Source organism: Misgurnus anguillicaudatus, chromosome 6, assembly GCF_027580225.2.
Source record: "Misgurnus anguillicaudatus chromosome 6, ASM2758022v2, whole genome shotgun sequence".
Taxonomy (NCBI): Eukaryota; Metazoa; Chordata; class Actinopteri; order Cypriniformes; family Cobitidae; genus Misgurnus; species Misgurnus anguillicaudatus.
The window spans coordinates 19,293,376-19,312,904 of NC_073342.2; the positions used below are offsets into that span (position 1 = coordinate 19,293,376).

General features: G+C 35.3%; 2 protein-coding genes across 5 annotated transcripts in view; one reads left to right on the forward strand and one right to left on the reverse strand.

Annotated features, from left to right (window-relative positions):
- Positions 1-8,939, reverse strand: part of cep290 (centrosomal protein 290) — a 50,759-nt gene extending 41,820 nt beyond the window's left edge. For 2 of the 3 annotated variants that reach the window (XM_055191720.2, XM_055191718.2), the window contains exons 1-11: positions 8,808-8,939; positions 8,324-8,449; positions 8,001-8,078; positions 7,776-7,845; positions 6,922-6,968; positions 6,459-6,602; positions 6,006-6,059; positions 5,070-5,090; positions 4,352-4,498; positions 3,721-3,903; positions 1,999-2,088 (exon numbers count right to left, since the gene is read on the reverse strand). In XM_055191720.2, the coding sequence (XP_055047695.2) occupies positions 1,999-2,088; positions 3,721-3,903; positions 4,352-4,498; positions 5,070-5,090; positions 6,006-6,059; positions 6,459-6,602; positions 6,922-6,968; positions 7,776-7,845; positions 8,001-8,078; positions 8,324-8,416 (927 nt within the window). In that variant the 5' untranslated portion in view covers positions 8,417-8,449; positions 8,808-8,939. The remainder of the gene's footprint in view (positions 1-1,998; positions 2,089-3,720; positions 3,904-4,351; positions 4,499-5,069; positions 5,091-6,005; positions 6,060-6,458; positions 6,603-6,921; positions 6,969-7,775; positions 7,846-8,000; positions 8,079-8,323; positions 8,450-8,807) is intronic. The other variant, XM_055191721.2, reaches the window with a different exon arrangement.
- A 105-nt stretch (positions 8,940-9,044) lies between these two features.
- The window catches only part of tmtc3 (transmembrane O-mannosyltransferase targeting cadherins 3), a 41,985-nt gene continuing 31,500 nt past the window's right edge, over positions 9,045-19,529 (forward strand). For both annotated transcript variants that reach the window (XM_055191722.2, XM_055191723.2), the window contains exons 1-5: positions 9,045-9,201; positions 10,032-10,245; positions 11,506-11,724; positions 15,979-16,078; positions 18,753-18,868. In XM_055191722.2, coding sequence (XP_055047697.2) covers positions 10,057-10,245; positions 11,506-11,724; positions 15,979-16,078; positions 18,753-18,868 — 624 coding nt within the window. In that variant the 5' untranslated portion in view covers positions 9,045-9,201; positions 10,032-10,056. The remainder of the gene's footprint in view (positions 9,202-10,031; positions 10,246-11,505; positions 11,725-15,978; positions 16,079-18,752; positions 18,869-19,529) is intronic.

Genomic DNA, 19,529 nt, shown 5'->3' on the forward strand with positions numbered 1-19,529 from the left:
AGTGAGTATACTGTGATTTTTCCCTCTCACCCTTATGCTCACTCGTCCCAGAGTGACACCCCATAAGCACCACCACACTCACAGATGCATACAGTATGGATCTGCATGTAATCGAGAGCATTCTGAAAGTGTACTTATAAACACATAAACTGAATGTGTTATCAACATGTCAGTTTATTATAAGAAAAAAAGACTTTAACAGCCAATGGGTTTACAGCTGGGGAAACTGGATGGATTTTTAGACTGGTTTAGTGTTAATCAACATCTAACTCGGGGCCAAAAGTTACTCAACTGTTAATTAAAATTAAATAAACTGTTTCCAATCTTCAATCCGTGGCTAACACATGCATTGAAGGAGGAAAAAATATCCACTCTTTCAATAGCTATTATCTGACAACTATTGATAACATTACCATGTGTAATTTAATGGTGTAAATGTTTTTAATTAATACACATTTAAGATGACTATGAATTAACTCTAATTTGCATAGTCATTGAAATTAAAGCTTATTTTATGCATATAATACAAGCAGTGTCTAAAAATGAAAATAGGTTTTTACTTAATTATTATTACAAGACCATCATGTAGCCTAATATTACACACCCAAACCAAAGTGAAGAAAATGATCTTTAATTTGCAAGTCTGAACTGAACATCAACGCAGACATGATTTTCCTCACAAAAGTTTAAGATCATATACATCTTGAACGTAGATATATAAATTAACACAGAGAAGGAAAGTTTAACACTGTGAAGCACAAACAAACATGCTGAAAGCTAAAACCATCAGGATATAATTACGGGCTTATTTTATTGCATTTGGAGCCTTACCTCCAGATAAACTAATAAACTGGACTGATGTTTTAAATGTTGTTTACTCACATGTGCGTTGTTAACTCTCCGGATTTTATATTGCAGCAGCTCGTTGACTTCACATGGATTGTTTGTTTACAGTGTCGCGGGAGCCGCGACACTGCAGGTTCGACTTCATTTGGCGCTAAGCAGACCCGTTGGTGATGTCAAAGTACCGCGAGAGCGCTTTACGGCAGATTTCTCCATGTGATAAATGCAATCGCTCTCGCGGTACTTTGCTGTCACTCGCATGTGGTGCCACACCAGTCTGCTCCCCAGTTTCGCGCCGCTATGGTAATTTGATTTCATACGCGAATCGGATCGCGCAGTTCGGCAGGAATTCAAACACACCAAATATATAGCCTAATATATATATATGCAGTTCAAGCCGCTAAAATAGCAAGTGTAGCATGCTACTGGTCAGTGCTTTACATCTGAATTATGACTAAAAGTTTGAAATGTCAGAAAACCATGCTGTTACGCATCCTCAAGCTATTTTTAGTGGGTATACGGAAATCCTTGACAATTTCTAGTGGGTATACGGCGTATACCTGCGTATCACGTAGACTACACCACTGGCATTAACATAATTTCCACCCTCAGCGAGTTGAACGCCATATCTCAATAGTGAGATGCTATCTGTAATCTGCTATATTTTAACTGAAAGCGCTCAGTGTCTGTTGGTAAGGGAGTGAGAAACAGTAGCTCTTTTGATTTTAAAAGGTACATGCACAATAACAGCACATTTTTGCTCTCACCCAAATAGGGGCATTTTGGGCATGCTATAACAAATGATCTGCGGGAGATTTTAAACTAAAACTTCACAGACACATTCTGGGCACACCTAATATTACATCTTGTAAAAATGGACGTAATAGGTGCTCTTTAAACTGAATAAACAATGCTATGTTGTCTGTTCCCTCAGGTGGCAATGTTTTTTTCTCAGATCATTGATTGACGGATGCTGGCAGATGAGCAAAGCTTTCTGTCTTATCTTCAAAACTTGTAAAAGTGACATTTCAAAGATGACAGTTATTTTAGACTAAATAAAACCACATAAAAGCAAACCGCCCCTCATAGGCGTAGTATTGTGAAATGGGTGTATAAGTTGTTTGTATCAGTCATGCTTCAGTTTCACATGCTCACCTTCCACTCCTCCACTTTTGAATTAACGGCAGCCATAACCGGATCATCCTCTTCAACCCGAGCCTGGATCTGTTCAGTTAACTCTCTGACCTTTACGTGACAATAAGCAAAGGGATTCATTTTAAAACGGGGCAGCACAATAACATTGCCCTTTAGATAACAAACACAAGCACATGACTGATTTATGCAGCAACATTTCATAATTTGTGGGTCATCAAAATGACAGTGGCGGCCGGTGACTTCTTTTTTCGAGGGCGCACGATGCAAAGTTCGTCACAACATGTATGTAAGCCCGTCGTGTGTGGTTCATAATTTCAAAATATGTGCGCGCCACGTCGAGTGATCCTATGTGCATCACGTGTCTTGTCAAAATAAGTGCCTGCTGCAGATGCGTCTAAAGGGTTTATGATAAAAGAGACGCTCTCGTTTGCCAGATACTTGCATAATCTTATTTGTAATCAGAGTTTAAAGTTAAGGGAGTGTCTTGCGTGTATTTTGTTAACGCGAGCGTCTCTTTTATCATAAACGGTTTTGATGCGTGTGCAGCAAGCACTTATTTTGACAAAACACGTGATGCACATGACACTTCGAAAACATATTTTGAATTTGCGCCCCCTGGAAGAGCAGTCACGAGCCGCCACTGCAAAATAAGAAAAAAACAAATAGTTTAATTTAAGGAATGGAGTATGAGAGGTTGTACCATGTCATGCTTACCAACGACATTAACCGTGGCTATACTCAAAATACGTCATAACTTTGAGTGCCGTAGTTACCATATAATAAAATAAGAATACTCATTTATTAAAACATGATCTTGTTAGGCATCTTTATTAAATGTGAAATTTGTCATTTTTGTACCACAAAGAACTGGACTGGAATGCTGTATAGACTAGGGGGTGCAAGGAAATATCGCAACATGCGAGTATCGTGATAGTTTGTTGTGCAATACTGTATCGATTCTAAAAAAAAAAAAGCAATATCAACTAGGGCTGCAATACGATTTTTCGCAATTAATCATTCGCAGAATAAAAAGTTTTGATTTACATCATATATATGTGTGTGTGTGTGTGTGTGTGTGTGTGTGTGTGTGTGTACTGTATATGATAATTATGAATATATAAATACTATCACAGATGCAAATATATATTTAAGAAATATTTACATATGTATATAATTTTTTTAATTTATACATATTTATAAATACCTAATATATATATATAGATATTTTTCTTAAAATTATACATGCATGTGTGTGTATTTATATATATATACAAGTATTATACACAGTAAACAAATATATATGTAAACAAAAACTTTTATTCTGCAATCGATTAGTTGTGCTTAATCGTTTTAAACTAAAGCCCTATTAATATTAACATTTTTCAAATAAAAATCATACAAGACTCATGGCAGTTGTTTTGTTTGGAATTTACATCCTGACAACTAGCATTCTTCTTATCTCTGAACTTAAACATTGACAGGAAGTACCAGCGGCCTCCCACAAATGCAAGAATTGCATGTGGTTTGTTCTCAATGACAGCTTTCATAAAATTATATCCTATTATATTCCTAAAAAAAGGAAATATCCAAATTTATCGTCCCCATTTACAGCAGCGTAATGCATTGCAACATATCGCATTGCAACCCCATGAGATTCTTGCTGATACACAGCTCTAGTATGGACCAATCAGCAGTCATATTTTATAAAAATGATGACAGCACCTGGAACTTGGCGTGGTCCCTATCTTTTCTCAGCTGATCCATGATGGCATCTGTCTGCTGGACGGCGATCTTCATCTTGTTGTACTCGTCTGTCATTTTCTCCATCTCCTTCACAGACTCCTCCAGATTCTTCTGCAGATGTTCGTTCTCATTTTTCAGGTTGGCAGCCATATCTTCAGCATGCTGAGATAAGAAAATGTTGACCATAATCTCAATTAAACTTTACTTTAAAGAGGAACTATCACTATCAGGGCAATGTAACATATGAGATGAAATACGAGTCTTGTTTTTTTTATATTTATGTCTACATTATTCTCTTATATGTAAACTTGAAATTTTATGAAAGTAATTTTCTAATATATATATATATATATATAAATATATATATATATATATATATATATATATATAAATATATATATATATATATATATATATATATATATATATATATATAAATGTCTATTGATATAAGCTGTGTGATCTACGCAAGTAGCTTAAAATACAAAGAGGTTGGCCAATTAAAACAGAGCTCATTTAGCAAAAACACTATCTAGAGAGTCACTATGTCCATTATGCAGCTTCCCATCCTGTCATCGAGCATTTGTCACATTTAACACATTACATTTACCTGCAAGTCCTCCATGCACTGATAGAGCTGCTGGTTGGCTTTGGTAAGTCTCCTCTGAATCTCATTGCTCTCCTCTCTGGTCTGAAGCGGTGCTCTTTGATCTGCTTCCTTTCTGTAGAACTCAACATCCTGTTGCAGCTGTTCATTCTGTAGAAAAAAATCCATTATTCACCTTACAGTAAAGCAGGATTTATCGGGAATGAGTGGATAACAGATATCATACAAATACGGGGTGTCATTACTTAAACCAGGGGTCTCCAACCTTTTTGTGATGAAACCATTGGAGGGCTACTTTTTGATATAGTCTTTTCAAAACTTTTTTGTTTTACTTGTTGATTTTATTATAATTTACTTAGTATTGTTTTAAATGTTAACATAGGCTACATAAACAAAGGCAAATAATATAAAAAATATGTTATAAATATTACAATTGAGACTATTAATAGAATGTGCTTTGGCAGGCACCTCACAGACTCTGTGCGGGCTACCTGGTGCCCGCGTCCACCACGTTGGAGACCCCTGATTTATACTATCTCTAAGTGCTATCTTTATTCTAATTGGTTGGCATACATTGATTGGCATACTGCGAGTTAATCCCTTGATTACAGAACATCAAATACACACAAGCATGCAATATGTGGTGCCTTTCATTTGGTGTGTAAGGCATAAACCTGTTTTAAAAATATACCGTCTTCTCCTGCCTAATCTGGGGTCTTACCTTCTTCTTAAGCTGCTTTATCTGGAGTGAGCATTGACAAAAGATGACAGCCAAGAAAGAAAAATATAAGAAGCATGCATGCAAATAAACCAAAATGTCAGACGGGGACAAATAATGAGTGGATTAAGCTTTTTAAATCGGCAAGAGAGAAATAGAAAGATAGAGCAGAAGCAGTAAAAGTGTCTATCTAATAGAAAGTATTACCATTATAACATCAGTCATAACATCAGTCACATTTATAATCTATAGACCTGCACTGTCTATTAATATACTATACATAGTATTGTATTATATTGAGTTTGATAAAAGGGGTCTAATTGCTTCATTTATCAGTGCAAAAACAGTAAGTGTTTTCGTGGTGCTTTGACAAACAGTGTCAGCTTTGTTAATGGCAAAGAAAGTTTGGGGTGGTTAGATTGATGAAATATAATGTGAAATTAATATTAATTTTCAATGAATCAAAGTATTGTGTTGTGTCACACATTATTAGTTCTACGTCACATGTATAGTAGACCATTATTTGTCAGTGGGTAATAATTGCCCTTTTCACCGGCTACCACCACCAAGTAAATTTCAGATCTGTGGAAAACACTGCAACATTTAAGAAAACAAGGCGGCATGTGGTTTAAAAGATGGCAAGTAAAATAAAAAGCATATCCGTATGCAATACAGTTTCATTATTGTTCATTATTATCCAGAGCGCCTTAATATAACTTGAAAAAAATATGTGCGACCAAATCATATTTTGCGCCAGTAACTGAAAAAGTTGGTAGCGCAAGTGCCACCAGTGGAAAAGGTTAGTGTAGTTCCCTGCAGTTATTCTGCTACCTGCCTGGTGTTATCCATGAGTAGGGAGATTTAGAGAAATAACAAAAGCGAAAAATTGGGGAAAACACAAGATATCTTAGTTGGTGGCTTACAAAGTGCCGGCCGTACCTCTCTTTTGAGTTTTCTGTTCTTCTCCTCTGCATCTTCAACACGGAGAGTCAGCTGAGAGATGGAAATTATGTTATAAATGCATTATGTTGTTCTGGTTCCATATTTTGTTTTTACAGACAGTTTGAGAACATACAGAAAAAAAATCAAATACAAGGGGTGATAAAAATCGAGTCATGATACAGATCAGATTTCAACCAGTGTATACTGAACTTGGTTTAATGTGTAAATATAAGTATGCAAACTAATGTATGCTAAATTTTGGATAGAGGAAATCAAACCTCAAAATATAAGGAATAGAAAATAATATAGCTCCTACAATTTTTACTTTAATCTCCTGAGGTTAATAATTACTTTTTCTGAACATTAAGTGTTTTCCTTCACTGACCATTTGTTAAACTGAAAAGAAAATATTGACTTAAAACGTTCATATTCGTGGAAAGTGCAGCATACCTCCTCATTGGTTTTCCTCTCCTTGACCATTTCCTTCTCCAGCCGGGCGACCTCCCTCTCAGCGCGCTCCAGTTGACTCTCCTGTTGGCGAATCTCATCCCGAAGGAAACGTGTGTCCCCCCCTCCTGTCACACGCTGTGCCATCTGGACAGGAAGTAAGGTGGATTAAAATATATACAAAGAGGCCAATAACCCGAAACTCTACCTCTGTAAATGTTTGACACTGTCGACTGTCCGAATCCATAACATCCTATTTCTTTCTCAAAAAATAACTTTGTTAAACATTGTAAAATCTACTATTGACATGATTATAACATACAGCAACACACAGGGAATTAACAGTAATCTTCTTAAGACTGTCCTTGTAAACATCCCGCTTACAAACAGAGGATAAATGCAAATCATCTTCTGCAAATCAGATGAGTGATTTGGTCACTTCATAAACAATGACATCATCACTTACCTCAAGCTCACTTTCCAGTTTCAGGACTTTAGCTTTAAGTTCACCTTCTGCAATTAATAACAATAAATCTAAATAAATATACTGAACTGTAATGTTAAAACATTTTTACAAGTTTTACATTTTTAAATAAATAAATAAAGCTATGAAATCTCCCTTTGGCTTGCACTGAATTAATGACAATTACATTTAAAGGGGACATATCAAGAAAATCTACCTTTTTCCAAGTTTAAATGCTATAATTGGGTCCCCAGTGCTTTTATCAACCTAGAAGATATAAAAAAGATCAACCCAGTAACTTAGTTTTGGTAAACCATTCTCAGTGCAAGCATGTGAAAAATAGGTCATTGATATCAGGCTCCCCTTGTGATGTCAGCAGGGGATAATACCGCCCCTTAATCTGGACTATCTAACCACGGCACTGCCATTTAGTGCAGAGATCAGCTCATTTGCATTTTAAAGGACACACCCAAAAATGGCACATTTTTGCTCACACCTACAAAGTGGCAATTGTAACATGTTATAATAAATTATCTATATGATATTTTGAGCTTAATTTTCGCATATGTACTCTGGGGACACCAAAGATTTATTTAACCTCTTTAAAAAGTCTTGTGAAATGTCCCCTTTAAATACCATCTGTGTGATGTCATTGTAATATTTGCACACTGAATTCTGATTGGTCCTTGACCATAATGCATAGTAGATAGTTCAATAATGGAAGGGAGCCATAATTGGGGATTCTGAATAGATCTCTATATTATATAAAACATTTTTTGTTTATGAATCAGTCTTGAGTCTTAAAAGGTGCTATAAATAATTATATACTATATAAAATTACTAACAATGGTTCATACCAATTCTTGCTTGGTCGGCACCTGCGCTGTCGACAACCTCATAGGCACATTTAATTTCATCCAGTTTCAACTAAGGGTCAACATAAAAAAGATAATAACAGAAATGTATATTATGTTTATGCATCATCCACGAATCACACTTTATTGAGGCATGTGGCATAAATGAATGATTTCAAGTTTAATTTCTGTAACAGTTTGTAACGAAAGAGATGTGTAAAGATTTACCCTCAAGAGTGTTTGTGAGATTTTAAAGAGCTGAATCATTTTCTCTGCTTCATTCCCTTTCAGGTCTCGTGATTTGACCTACAGGAGAAAGACAAGGATGATAATCTTATATAATGTTCACACACTTAAACAATCTGCTTATCCCCCACATATTCCCAAATGCTATTGTTAGACTGAGAGCAAAGTAAGTATTTGAGCAGTTCAAATTGTATAAAATCCTACAATACATTTTGCTATTGTTATTTCTTTAAAAATTCCTTGATTTAAAAAAGCATCAGTGTTTATGAAACATAAGATCAGATAATTTCACTTAGCACACATACCATCAAAATCATATCACATATTTTCTCATCATCATCTCCAAGATTTTCTGGATCAACTCCCATAAGGAGCTTCCAGTCTGCGGCTGCAGGCATCTTTTAGCTCCTTTGTTAAAGATTTGCTGTCAACTAAACCACACAATTTAAACTGTTAAGACTTTAAGTTAGTGGTTTAACAAAGGGTTTCATAATCTATGGCTCAAACATTTTATAGACATAAACACATTTTTATGTATGATACAAATACACCTTTTACGACACATTCACTGTATAATATTAATAAACAATAGGTCAAAACACAAGATTTTCTTCGCTTGATTTTAAGTGATACAGATGCTCAGCAACCCCAAAAGGCCAGAATTATGGCATGAAATAATCTTTGTATGAAATTAGTCATATGTTAAGTTGTTTGTTAGTTAATATGTAATTTCTTTAATATAAAAAACGGAAAAGCATTTACGCATATGCAGAAATAGCGCATTCAGACCTTAATAATAAAGCAAACCGGCCATCTTGGTTCTCTTGCACTGCTGCTAGGCAACTAAGAAAACAGTCGTAAAACGTTGCGTCGTAAATTGTTCTTTCTGTTTATATATTTTACGTCACTAACATAAAAAAAATCCCTCGCGCAGTACATTCATCCAGTAACCGAAGGAAATAATATAAAAATAAATAATATCTGCGTTTATTAAAATTACATTGTGAAATAATTTTTTAAACCCAAAACATCATAATCGATTACTTTTATTCTGACACGGTTCCCTGAACCGGAAGTAGTTTTTGCCCTCTGTTAATTCAATGCTGGTACGAATCGAACTTGCTACTTCATCCAAAATAAACATACATTCTCTTTTTATTTAACTTTTTACAGACATGACAAGGTAAGCTGATGATTGACTTAGTAATATTTTTTTAAACACTAATAACAGATTGAGTCTGAGCGTGTAAACCAATGCAGGCCAGTTGAATAGCTTGCTCTTCTTAATCTTTAATCAGATCAGTGTTTATATTCATTGAACCCAGATACTTTCTATTATCGCTACATTCGTCTTAGGGATAGATGTTGCATTGACAGTCATTTATTACTGTCATGTCTTTGTTATTCGATTCATCTAAATGAAAAGCAAATGCCAACTGGTTTTATGAATAATATGGGCTGGTCTTGATTTATGGGAATGCGCGTCTCTGCTGAATCCACATGGCTTATATGTGTTTGCATTATTCAGTATTTAGTTTAAAGATAACTGTTGCTCTAGTCAAATGTGGCAACTTTGTGTAATACACCAGTGTCGTCAAAAAAGAAGTGAAACAGATTTTGTTGTAATGGGATGGATCACATGTTGATATAAGATTTTTCAGCAGTTACAATGTCTTAATTTGTGCTACTTTTCAATTTTTTATATGTAAATGTCATTGTTTTATCTGTCCCAGCACATACTTTCAACCTTTTAAGAAGAATATACAAAAAAAAAATCTTAGAATAATATTCAGACAAAATTCATAATTTCAGAATATTGTTATATATAAAACTTGAATATTTTAACAAGAAAACGTACTTACTAGCAATGCTAGATGCTAATTGATGCATTCTTAGTAGATGCTAAACTTACTGTATGTTTATAAAGTCCACAAAGTTTTTTTGAAGATGTTTTGGAGTCATGAAGTAGGCCGGCTGCCTGGATTTTCAGTTGTTTCTCTTTTGTCTTCTCAGTGCTCAATGAGGTCTCACGTCAGCGATGGCTGTAGTGTCGTGGAAGGAGATTTGTCTTCTCACTGGTCTGGTGGTGGGATGTTACTGGAACAGTCTGTTCTGTGGTTTCGTGTTCGATGATGTCTCCGCTATCTTGGATAACAAAGACCTTCGTCCCACAACACCTGTGAAGAACCTTTTCCTCAATGACTTCTGGGGTACACCCATGTCAGAGGTAGTACTGTTTCCAATCTGTGAACTCTACAACTTTCACATAGTCTTTTGCAACAGACAGTAAGCGGTTTTGTTTAAAAATAAATCTGATTCCTGTGAATACAGTCTGAGACAATAGTATATTTAGCCACATTAGAGCTACAATATGCTAACAAACCTATTTAGAAAAGCTTTTGGGTAAAATTAACCAAGTCAGTCAGTGGCCATGGGCGGGACTTTGTTTATGTGACATCACATTAACAAGGGAATCAAAGCGATATGTCTAATGAGACTTTAATGGGCATGAATAGGAGTAGTGGGTGGATTATTTTTTTCATTGTAGGGTTGTTGTGTTCACACACTGCCAGCACACATTTATGTCCAAACACCTTGTAAAAGTGGGTTTTACATAATATGTGCCATTTAATACTACAATTTTAGTCAAGTTGTTTCTAGTCAATGTTATTTAGCTTAAAAAATATCATCTACATGCGAGTGTAGTCGACAAAGTTAATATTTATCCCACATGCATCTGTTCAAACAGACCGGTAATATTGATGACTCATCTTACACTCAGAGCCAGGTATGCCCAAATGTTTATCCAATCCAATGTTCTCTAAAGCGATAATGTCCCTCCCACTAATACAATTTGTCGCAACCACTTTTTGGTTGTAAAGATGTTTTCAAAATTCTCGGGCCAGCATCATATGTCCAAATTTCAGTCAAAACTGTTCTATTTCATCATAAACAATCTGAAAACAGGGCTTTAAGTGTAAAATACCAAACTTGTCCTTTAACATGTTATAATAAATTATCTATATGGTATTTTGAGATAAACATTCACATACACACTTTGAGGACACCAAATACTTCTTAAAAAAAGTCTTCTGAAATGTCCCCTTTAAGATGTTGTGTCGGTTTCTCGTTAAGCATTGCAAACAATGTTGCCTTCAAATGCAGGAAGCCTTTGTCAAAACTTAGCTTATGTTTCACAAGGACACATGGAAGCAGTACTGCACAAGATGCTGTCTGTCTGTTGTAGTTATATTATATTGTATTCAAGATTGCTGTTTTCTAAACTTCATCATACGTAAGAGAGCAACATATAGCTACATAGATACATATGTAATTGTTAAAGTCGCCATGAAAAATAAAATGAAAAACTAATTTGTTTTGTAACATTGTGGTATTTGAAACAATTTAAAAGCATCAGCTTGCTATCTCCCTACAGTATGTTTTTGTATGTACACTTACGTCCAACAACCGTTGTCTTGTTCTTCAGGAGAGGAGCCATAAGTCCTACCGACCGCTTACTGTCCTTACCTTCCGCCTGAATTACCTGTTCAGTGAACTGAGCTCCCCATCCTATCATCTTCTGAATGTGGGTCTTCACGCCGTGGTGTGTGTCTTCTTCCTTCACTTCTGTCGCTTGCTCTTGGACCGAAACACCAGCCTTGTAGCAGCTCTTCTGTTTGCCGTCCACCCCATCCACACAGAAGCTGTAAGTACCTCTCGAAAAACTTCTAATGTAGTTTAAAATAGCTGTGTAGTTTTCAGATTAAGGATATTTTCTTTTAACTTTACAAATCTTAATTTAGCATAAATGTCCGAAAAAAGTTTGTATTTTAGGCAAAATATAACTGTGCTAAACTATTTAATTTTCTTCTATTTTCTTTTAATTTTCTTTTATTCATTAGTCATTAGTATTCATTTTGTTTAATAATGTGAACAATCATGAAGAAAAAGCAGCCAATAATGGATGTGAAAGCCTTCAAAATGCATTTTAAAAAGCACCATAAAATGACAAAAGTACTGCAATTTTTAGGCACAGGGTGACTATCGTGAAGAGGCCTAAAGTATTATATTTTTATAATCAGTGATGGCCGGTGACCTCTCTTCCGAGGGGCGTGAATTCAAAATATGTGTTCGTTGCATCATGTGAACCATGTGCATCATGCGTCTTGTCAAAATACAAGCCTGCTGCAGATGCTTTGAAGGGGTTTATGATAAAAGAGTGATTATCGGGTGATTATCACGAAATCCAGACTTAGAATGTGTCCGGCATCAGATTTTTTTAAAAAGCCATTTTTTTGCACATATAAGATTAAGCGGTCTGAACTTACTGTAACCTAGCCTGGTCCAACCAGACTCTCGTACATTCATTTCATTTGTACAGAGAGTCTGGCCACGTTCCATTGCAAAGCGTTACTTCCGTTAAAGAGGGTCCTCTGTTAAAGTTTAAAACTATTGGATCTGCCCAGAGTCACTCTGAATCTGCCATAACCAATCGCTAACGTTTGGTCGTGACGTATATCATGCACCGAAACCGGCCGGAAACAACAAGTAAGAATAATCAGACGTACAAAACTTAGCAAACCTGGTTCTTGCTCCGGCTTTAACTTCTGTATATTCTGCAGTTTTGCAACAACGGACCGAATAGCTTTTCTCATGTCTTTCTCCACTGCCATTACTGAACTACAACTCAAACTGACGCACGACCTCAAAGTCATCGTTCTTAGCCACCCCCATCTGTTCACTGATTGGACCTGCAGATTTTTGCTGGAGAAAACGAAACTCTACAGAGGAGTCCCAGACGTAGTACTGAAGCGAAATGAAAATTAAGCGGAAGCACGTAGGAGGGCGGAGCCAGGCTAACTGTAACCATTATTTTTAGAGAATTTAAAAAAATATTTTCTAATAGAATTTTTTACATTTTTTTTTAGATTATCATTATCAAAAAATATCATTACCGCAACATGATATTACATTAAATTTATGCATTTACAAACTCATGTTTCGGTAATGAGAACTAAAAAGTTGTCTAGGTACTATTACAAACAAAATTTTAACTTTTATGTGGAGAGAAAAAATAAGTACTGCTTACCTGGTAGCCATCTTGAGTGTCACAGTCAATTATGTCCCTTCCAACATTTTTTTTTGGAAAATGTTAGTTCCTTGAGGGCTTAAACAATGATTGAAAATTGTTGCGGAGGATGAGAAAATTGGTCTTGGACACATTTATATTCCTTATTATTGTTTCTACATTTACCAATAATCACCAAATACCACATGTTTCTTTATTGTAAATGTTTATAGTATTACATGCACTGAAGCTTTTTATTTTTTAGATTTTTTAATTATAAATATTTCTATGTCAAAGAACCCAAATCCAGTCATGGACACATTGCGGTAATGAAATTTTTTCCCTTAAATGTGGAAAAAACAACAAAATTGGTTTGTATGATGTCATTTGAAGTGCAAAATAGTACGTGAAGCGATGTTTGTAACTGTATGCTTCTTATTTTGATACTTTTACTTTGCATTTACTTTTTTTATCAAAATGTGTCATGACACCTCATAAGTCTAATTTCGCGAGAATCACCGCTCGCGTTTGCCAGATACTCGCTTAATCTCATTTTATTTTTGGTTTAAACATTTAGTTTATTCAGAGTTTAGTGTTAAGTCAGTGTCTTGCGAATATTTCGTGAATGTGGGCGTATCTTTTATTATAAACCCCTTCGAAGCATCTGCAGCAGGCTCGTATTTTGACATCACGCATGATGCACATAAGTTTACATGACGCACCGAGCACACATTTGAAATGACGAGCCACACGCATAACGGTCTACAAACGTCTTGTGACGAGCATCGCATCGTGCGCCCTCGAAAAAGAAGTCACCGGCCCCACTGTATATATTATTGTATGTATTTTGTAATTACATCCTTCCCAAAGTCCCCTATGTGTTATTCCATAGTTTCTATTATTGCACAAAATATTAAGTCACCCTAAACTTTTAAACCTTGATCTGTACGTATATAGTTCATGTACATGTTTGTATGTTTAACAGATCTGTCACCATTTATTATGTATTCGACCAGTAAATAATAACCTGGAAGTCCCAAATAATTTGTTTGTCGTACTTTTTTTTAAACAAGTCACAGGTACAGCAAGGTTTATTTGTTTATTTATTTTTATTTTTTATGAGCCTCAGGAAAAGTTATTTTTCTTATTTTCAGTGTTTTATATTAGCATTTTCAATGGCAGTATAAAAAAGCACAAAAGAAAAATGACAAACTATCTATAAATAAGATCTTCACAACCCCTTAACCTCTTTCAATATATTCAAAAAAAAGCACACACACAAATAAAATAAACAATAATAGTAATAATAATAATAGAGGGATCTCTGTATTGGAGTGTTAATGTTTTATTGCCACATGACTAAAAGAAGTTAAAATGATTTTTGTGTCTTTCCTTGCAATATTTTTGTCAAGTTTTAGACTAGGTTACAGGGATCAACCTGCCTTGCTTTAGGGTAGAATGTAGATCACTCAAGGATTGCAACTTGCGAGTTTCGAACAGCCCAGATTTTAAATCCCTAGGCTATACTTAGTTTTGAGCTAAGTGTTTAAAACCAACATACAAAACCACTGCGGGACATTGGACTCAAATTCACATACTTTCTGTTATTTACCCCTTGATACGACTTCCCTTGAGACGATTAGCCTCTGAGTTTTTTTTTTTTTGCATGAGAAAATTTTTGTCACCATGGAATAAGCAACAAACACCCATGATGAGCGACTGGAATAACATTCACCGATGCCGCCTCTTGGTGGCAGTAATGCATTTTTAATGTTAGCATTGCACATAAACGGTCAAACATTACTATGGAAACACTCATTTCAGTCAATATTTGTTTTTTGTTCGGCAAATGTTATCCTTTCCTTAGGCAAGATATCGCTTGTTTGAAGTTCATGAAGTCAAAAGATTACCAATGTTGCTCAAATATAGTATTATATTATCTGATTAAACAACAGTTGTTGGAATGCTACTAGTCAGTTTAGGATCTGACAGCTGGAGAAGAAAAATAAGAGTTCGGTTTTCATTTATCTGACCTTAGCCTTACTGTAATCTCATTTATAATCTCTAATATACATGTACACCTGCTTGTACTTAATTAATACGCTTTTCCTTTTTTTATATATATATATACATATAATGATTCTTGCAGCTGTTCATCTGTGATGCTTTAAACTGTATTGATGGATTTCACATATGTTTGTTGGTTGCTTTTAAGATAATGAGAATTGTACAGCATATAAAAGCATAACATATGACTGCTTACAGTATCTTTAGCAAAAGTTCCCACGGTGAAAGTAATTTCACCTTCACGGGTGTGATTGATTGCTTAAAACTGGTTCATCTTGCACCTGTCACACGACTCTGGTCTTATATTCATGTCACAAACTTCCCAATCCAAACTGTGATCGTGGCATAAATGCACAAGACGCTTAAAGGTATAGTTCACCCGAAAAAGAAAATTCTGTCATCATTTCCTCACCCTCATGTTGTTTTAAACCTGTGTGAGGTTCTTGTTGAACACAAAAGACGACATTTTGATAAATGATGGCACGCAGCACTCATTGACTTTCAGGAAAAACCTATATTATTATGGAAGTGGATGGGTATTTGCAGCTGTGTGTTTACCATCATTATCAAAATATCTTCTTTTATGTTCAACGATGTTTAAAACAACATAAGGGTGAGTAAATGATTACAGAATTTTAATTAATGGGTGAACTATCCCTTTAAAATCAATCAATGATTTGTTAAAATTAGATTAATTTAAATTCCACCTGTTACACGGTTTGAGAGATGTGATGATGAAACGCTTCGCCGGATTAAAGTGCTCGCTAAATGTCTGAATGTAAATGTATGTTGGCGCCATCAATGTTGAAATGTTTCTGCCCAAAGGTGACGGGTGTCGTCGGCAGGGCCGAGTTGCTGTCCTCCATCTTCTTATTGGCAGCGTTCCTGGCGTACACCAAATCAAAAGGTGCCGACCGCTCCATCGGTAAGTGTTGCCATTACGGCAGTCGCACAAAAGTGTACATGCACGCTGCGACAAGTTCATACCCGGGACACGACACGCAAGCTGCGACTCGCCTCCCATTCAAAGGCTTGCCATGGTCCCCACCCAAAAAATCCTGAGTACACAGCTTTGCTTTCACAGATCTGTCATATTGGCATTTGTTGATTCTGACTTGACACATTCTTACCACAATTATTATATTGCGGCTGTCAACCCAACCACCCATTGTGATTTTTTTTTAACAGATTCCTAATCCGTCTTGTAATATCTTCACTCTTGTTGTGTCCCCGATGTGATGACAAGTGATTATTTTTGCGTTTATTGATTTAATTCTTTTATTTGCCTTAAATAAGCCATCACCTACATTTTAAAGAGGGCAACAAATGACATGGGGAGTAAAACTGACTATTAGTAAAATCAAAGAAGATGGGCAAGACGAATTTGGACAGTCATTAGGTTTGAGTTGAATTGACCTTTTACTAAGCCCATCCCCAGGTAATCTTGTTGCTCAGGCAAGCTTTCCCGTTTTATAGCATCAAATATGCCATAAAATGTGCACATAAATGAATAGATGTTAGGGCTGCATGACGATTAATCGCGACTAATCGTGTATATATTGTGTGTGTACTGTGTTTAATAATTATGTATTAATAAATACACAAATATGTAGATATATAAGAAGTATTTACATGTGTATATACGTTTCTATATTAATTTATAATTTAAATTATATATAAATATTTAATTTTAATTTTTTTATTATACATGCGTGTGTGTGTGTGTGTGTATGTGTCTCTCTGTCTCTCTCTCTCTCTCTCTCTCTCTCTCTCTCTCTCTCTCTCTCTCTCTCTCTCTCTATAGTGGCATTTATTGTGTTTTGGAAAAAAAGGGAAAAAAGATGACAGAATAAAACAGCGAATATTGCTTTTTGCGTTAAAAATTTACTTTTAAATACTGAACTAATATAATACTGAGGAAGTAACTCATTTTTTTTCAATTGCCGTTTATCGCGTTTTAGAACCAAACTATATATAGTTTGATAAAATACGTTTTTGAAATCAGTATATTTACCAGTAAGGGGATTTCTATATGGGCTATTGGCACAAAATTTACACCAGATGTAGCCATCAAACCAAATATTGAATTCATACAAAGAAATCAGAACATTTAAGTATACAAGTTGAGTCATGATAAATAAAGTGAAAAGTGATGAAAGCTGGACACTGTAGTCAGAATGAATGGAAGTGCTAATAACCGTGAATTGAAAATAAATTTAATTGCAATTACAACTGTTTACATGAATAGAAGTGTAACATATTTAAGGCAGAGCTTAGCATCATGTCTGATGATCAATTTGAACCCTTCTTGAAATAGCTTAATTGGTGTAAAGCATTGCGTTAGCGACGCAAAACATCACCCATGGTTTGATCCTCAGCGAACAGATTAAATTCAATGTAAATGGCAAAGCATGGTCCACTTTATGCATATTATGCAATTATAAGTGCAAAACATACAATTAAACAGAACACATGATGGTGATATTGTTATAAAGCAATAATAATAATAATAATGATAATAATAAATTAAATTGACAATAATACAGATATTTGTGTAAAAAATAATATTTATATTATGTAACAATAGTATGTACAATAAAGATAGTAATAGCAATAATAATTCTAAATATTATTATGATTACAAGAATATTTTTAATGCCCATAATAATAACTTAATAATAATAATAATAATGATAGTAATAATAATACTAACAACAACAACTATAATATTATATTCAGATTATGCACTGTCGGATTTTTGAAACCCCTCGTACACGTAGGTTGCGCATGCGCATACAGGAGAATTTACCCCAGGCAATGTGCATACATCAAATTTCTGCATACACGTGTAAGTCAAATAAACTATACTTTGGCTGTGCTTTTGAATGTGTGCGTACGTTTGCATACACATAAAAAAACACATTTACCGTATATATAAGTCACTTTGTAAAAATGTGTCTGCAATTGTAGGGCTGAGTTCCCAGTACTTTGCATATTATGGCCTGTACGCATCATTAACGTCTGGTGGCTTTGTGCCAAAGCAACTATGCAGTGTCTTTTCTGGGCTGTATTTTGTTTAAATCCAGTTTCACTTTTGTGTTTATGATTTGCATCATGCAAAGACTTGTGGGACAGCATTCCACAGTCGGCCATAAAGGTAAGGCTTTATGGGGTCAGTCATCGCACTCCGGGATGTTTGCCTCTGCTAATCCTTTTTTGAAAGTCAATCATCAGAATGACATTTTACAGATGCGCAAGTTAAATAAACAATTTTCAAAATTACTCTTCGTTGTTACTGTAGCCGCCATAGTGGGTTCACAAGAGCAGTTGTGTGAAACTTTATCTCCATAACCCGCTTGAGTGATTTATGGGTTGCGTACACTTTAAATAATGAAACCTTTGTAACCAAAATGTTTTTATGTGATACAGCATCCACAAAAGGCTGTAAATCTCAAGCGAAGGATCGCATCTTTGAATGTTTTATTTGGCATATTCAATAACCAAACCGCAAAATGATCATCACATTACCCATGCAGATGTTTACACTCATCTCTTTAATTAAAGTCTCGATGTAACTTAACCCAGACATTTGTTTTCAGTGTGGACTCCTATTATTCTAACCGTGATCCTGGTTGCCGTCGCCACGCTATGCAAGGAGCAAGGGATTACTGTCATTGGGATATGCTGTATTTACGAGGTGTTTGTTGCCCAAGGGGTAAGAATGAATCTGTTTTTTTACCTCACGAGTCAATACTTTGTTGATGCACACAGCTGATGGTTTAATTAAGTTAGTAAGATCTGTTATATGGTCTTTGGATCAAAGGCTTATTTGTTAGAAAGTACAAAAAGACCACAATATTGCGTTTAGGGGAAGTCATAAAACACAACGATCTTTTCGATATTAGCATCCCTTTCTGCTCAGCACAAAATAAACTTCTGCCCAGACGGATCGGTTTAACAAAGGAAGATGGAGCAGAGTCGGTGTACACTTTTGTCGGTGGCACTCGCTTGAAAATTTACGGTGAAACTAAAACGCGTCCCGTCTCGCGATGCAGCACGTCTTTACTTTGGAAACAATAAAAAGCATTGAGCATGAGCAAATAAACAGATTTTAAGGAATTATTGGGAACAATTTCTTGTCATAATGACCTGGTGTAAAACACAATGTTTTATGAGGCCATAATTTTTGTCCTATTGTAAAAATTAGACAGTTTCTGTTAAAGGGGACGGTTCGTCCAAAACTTTATTACTTATCCCTTTGTCGTTCCAAAACTGTATTATTTTCTTTTGTTACACGTAAAAGTTTTAGATACAGAACCGATGCAGCTTATTTTCCCCATGCATTGAAAGTGAATGGGGACTGAGGCTGTCAAACA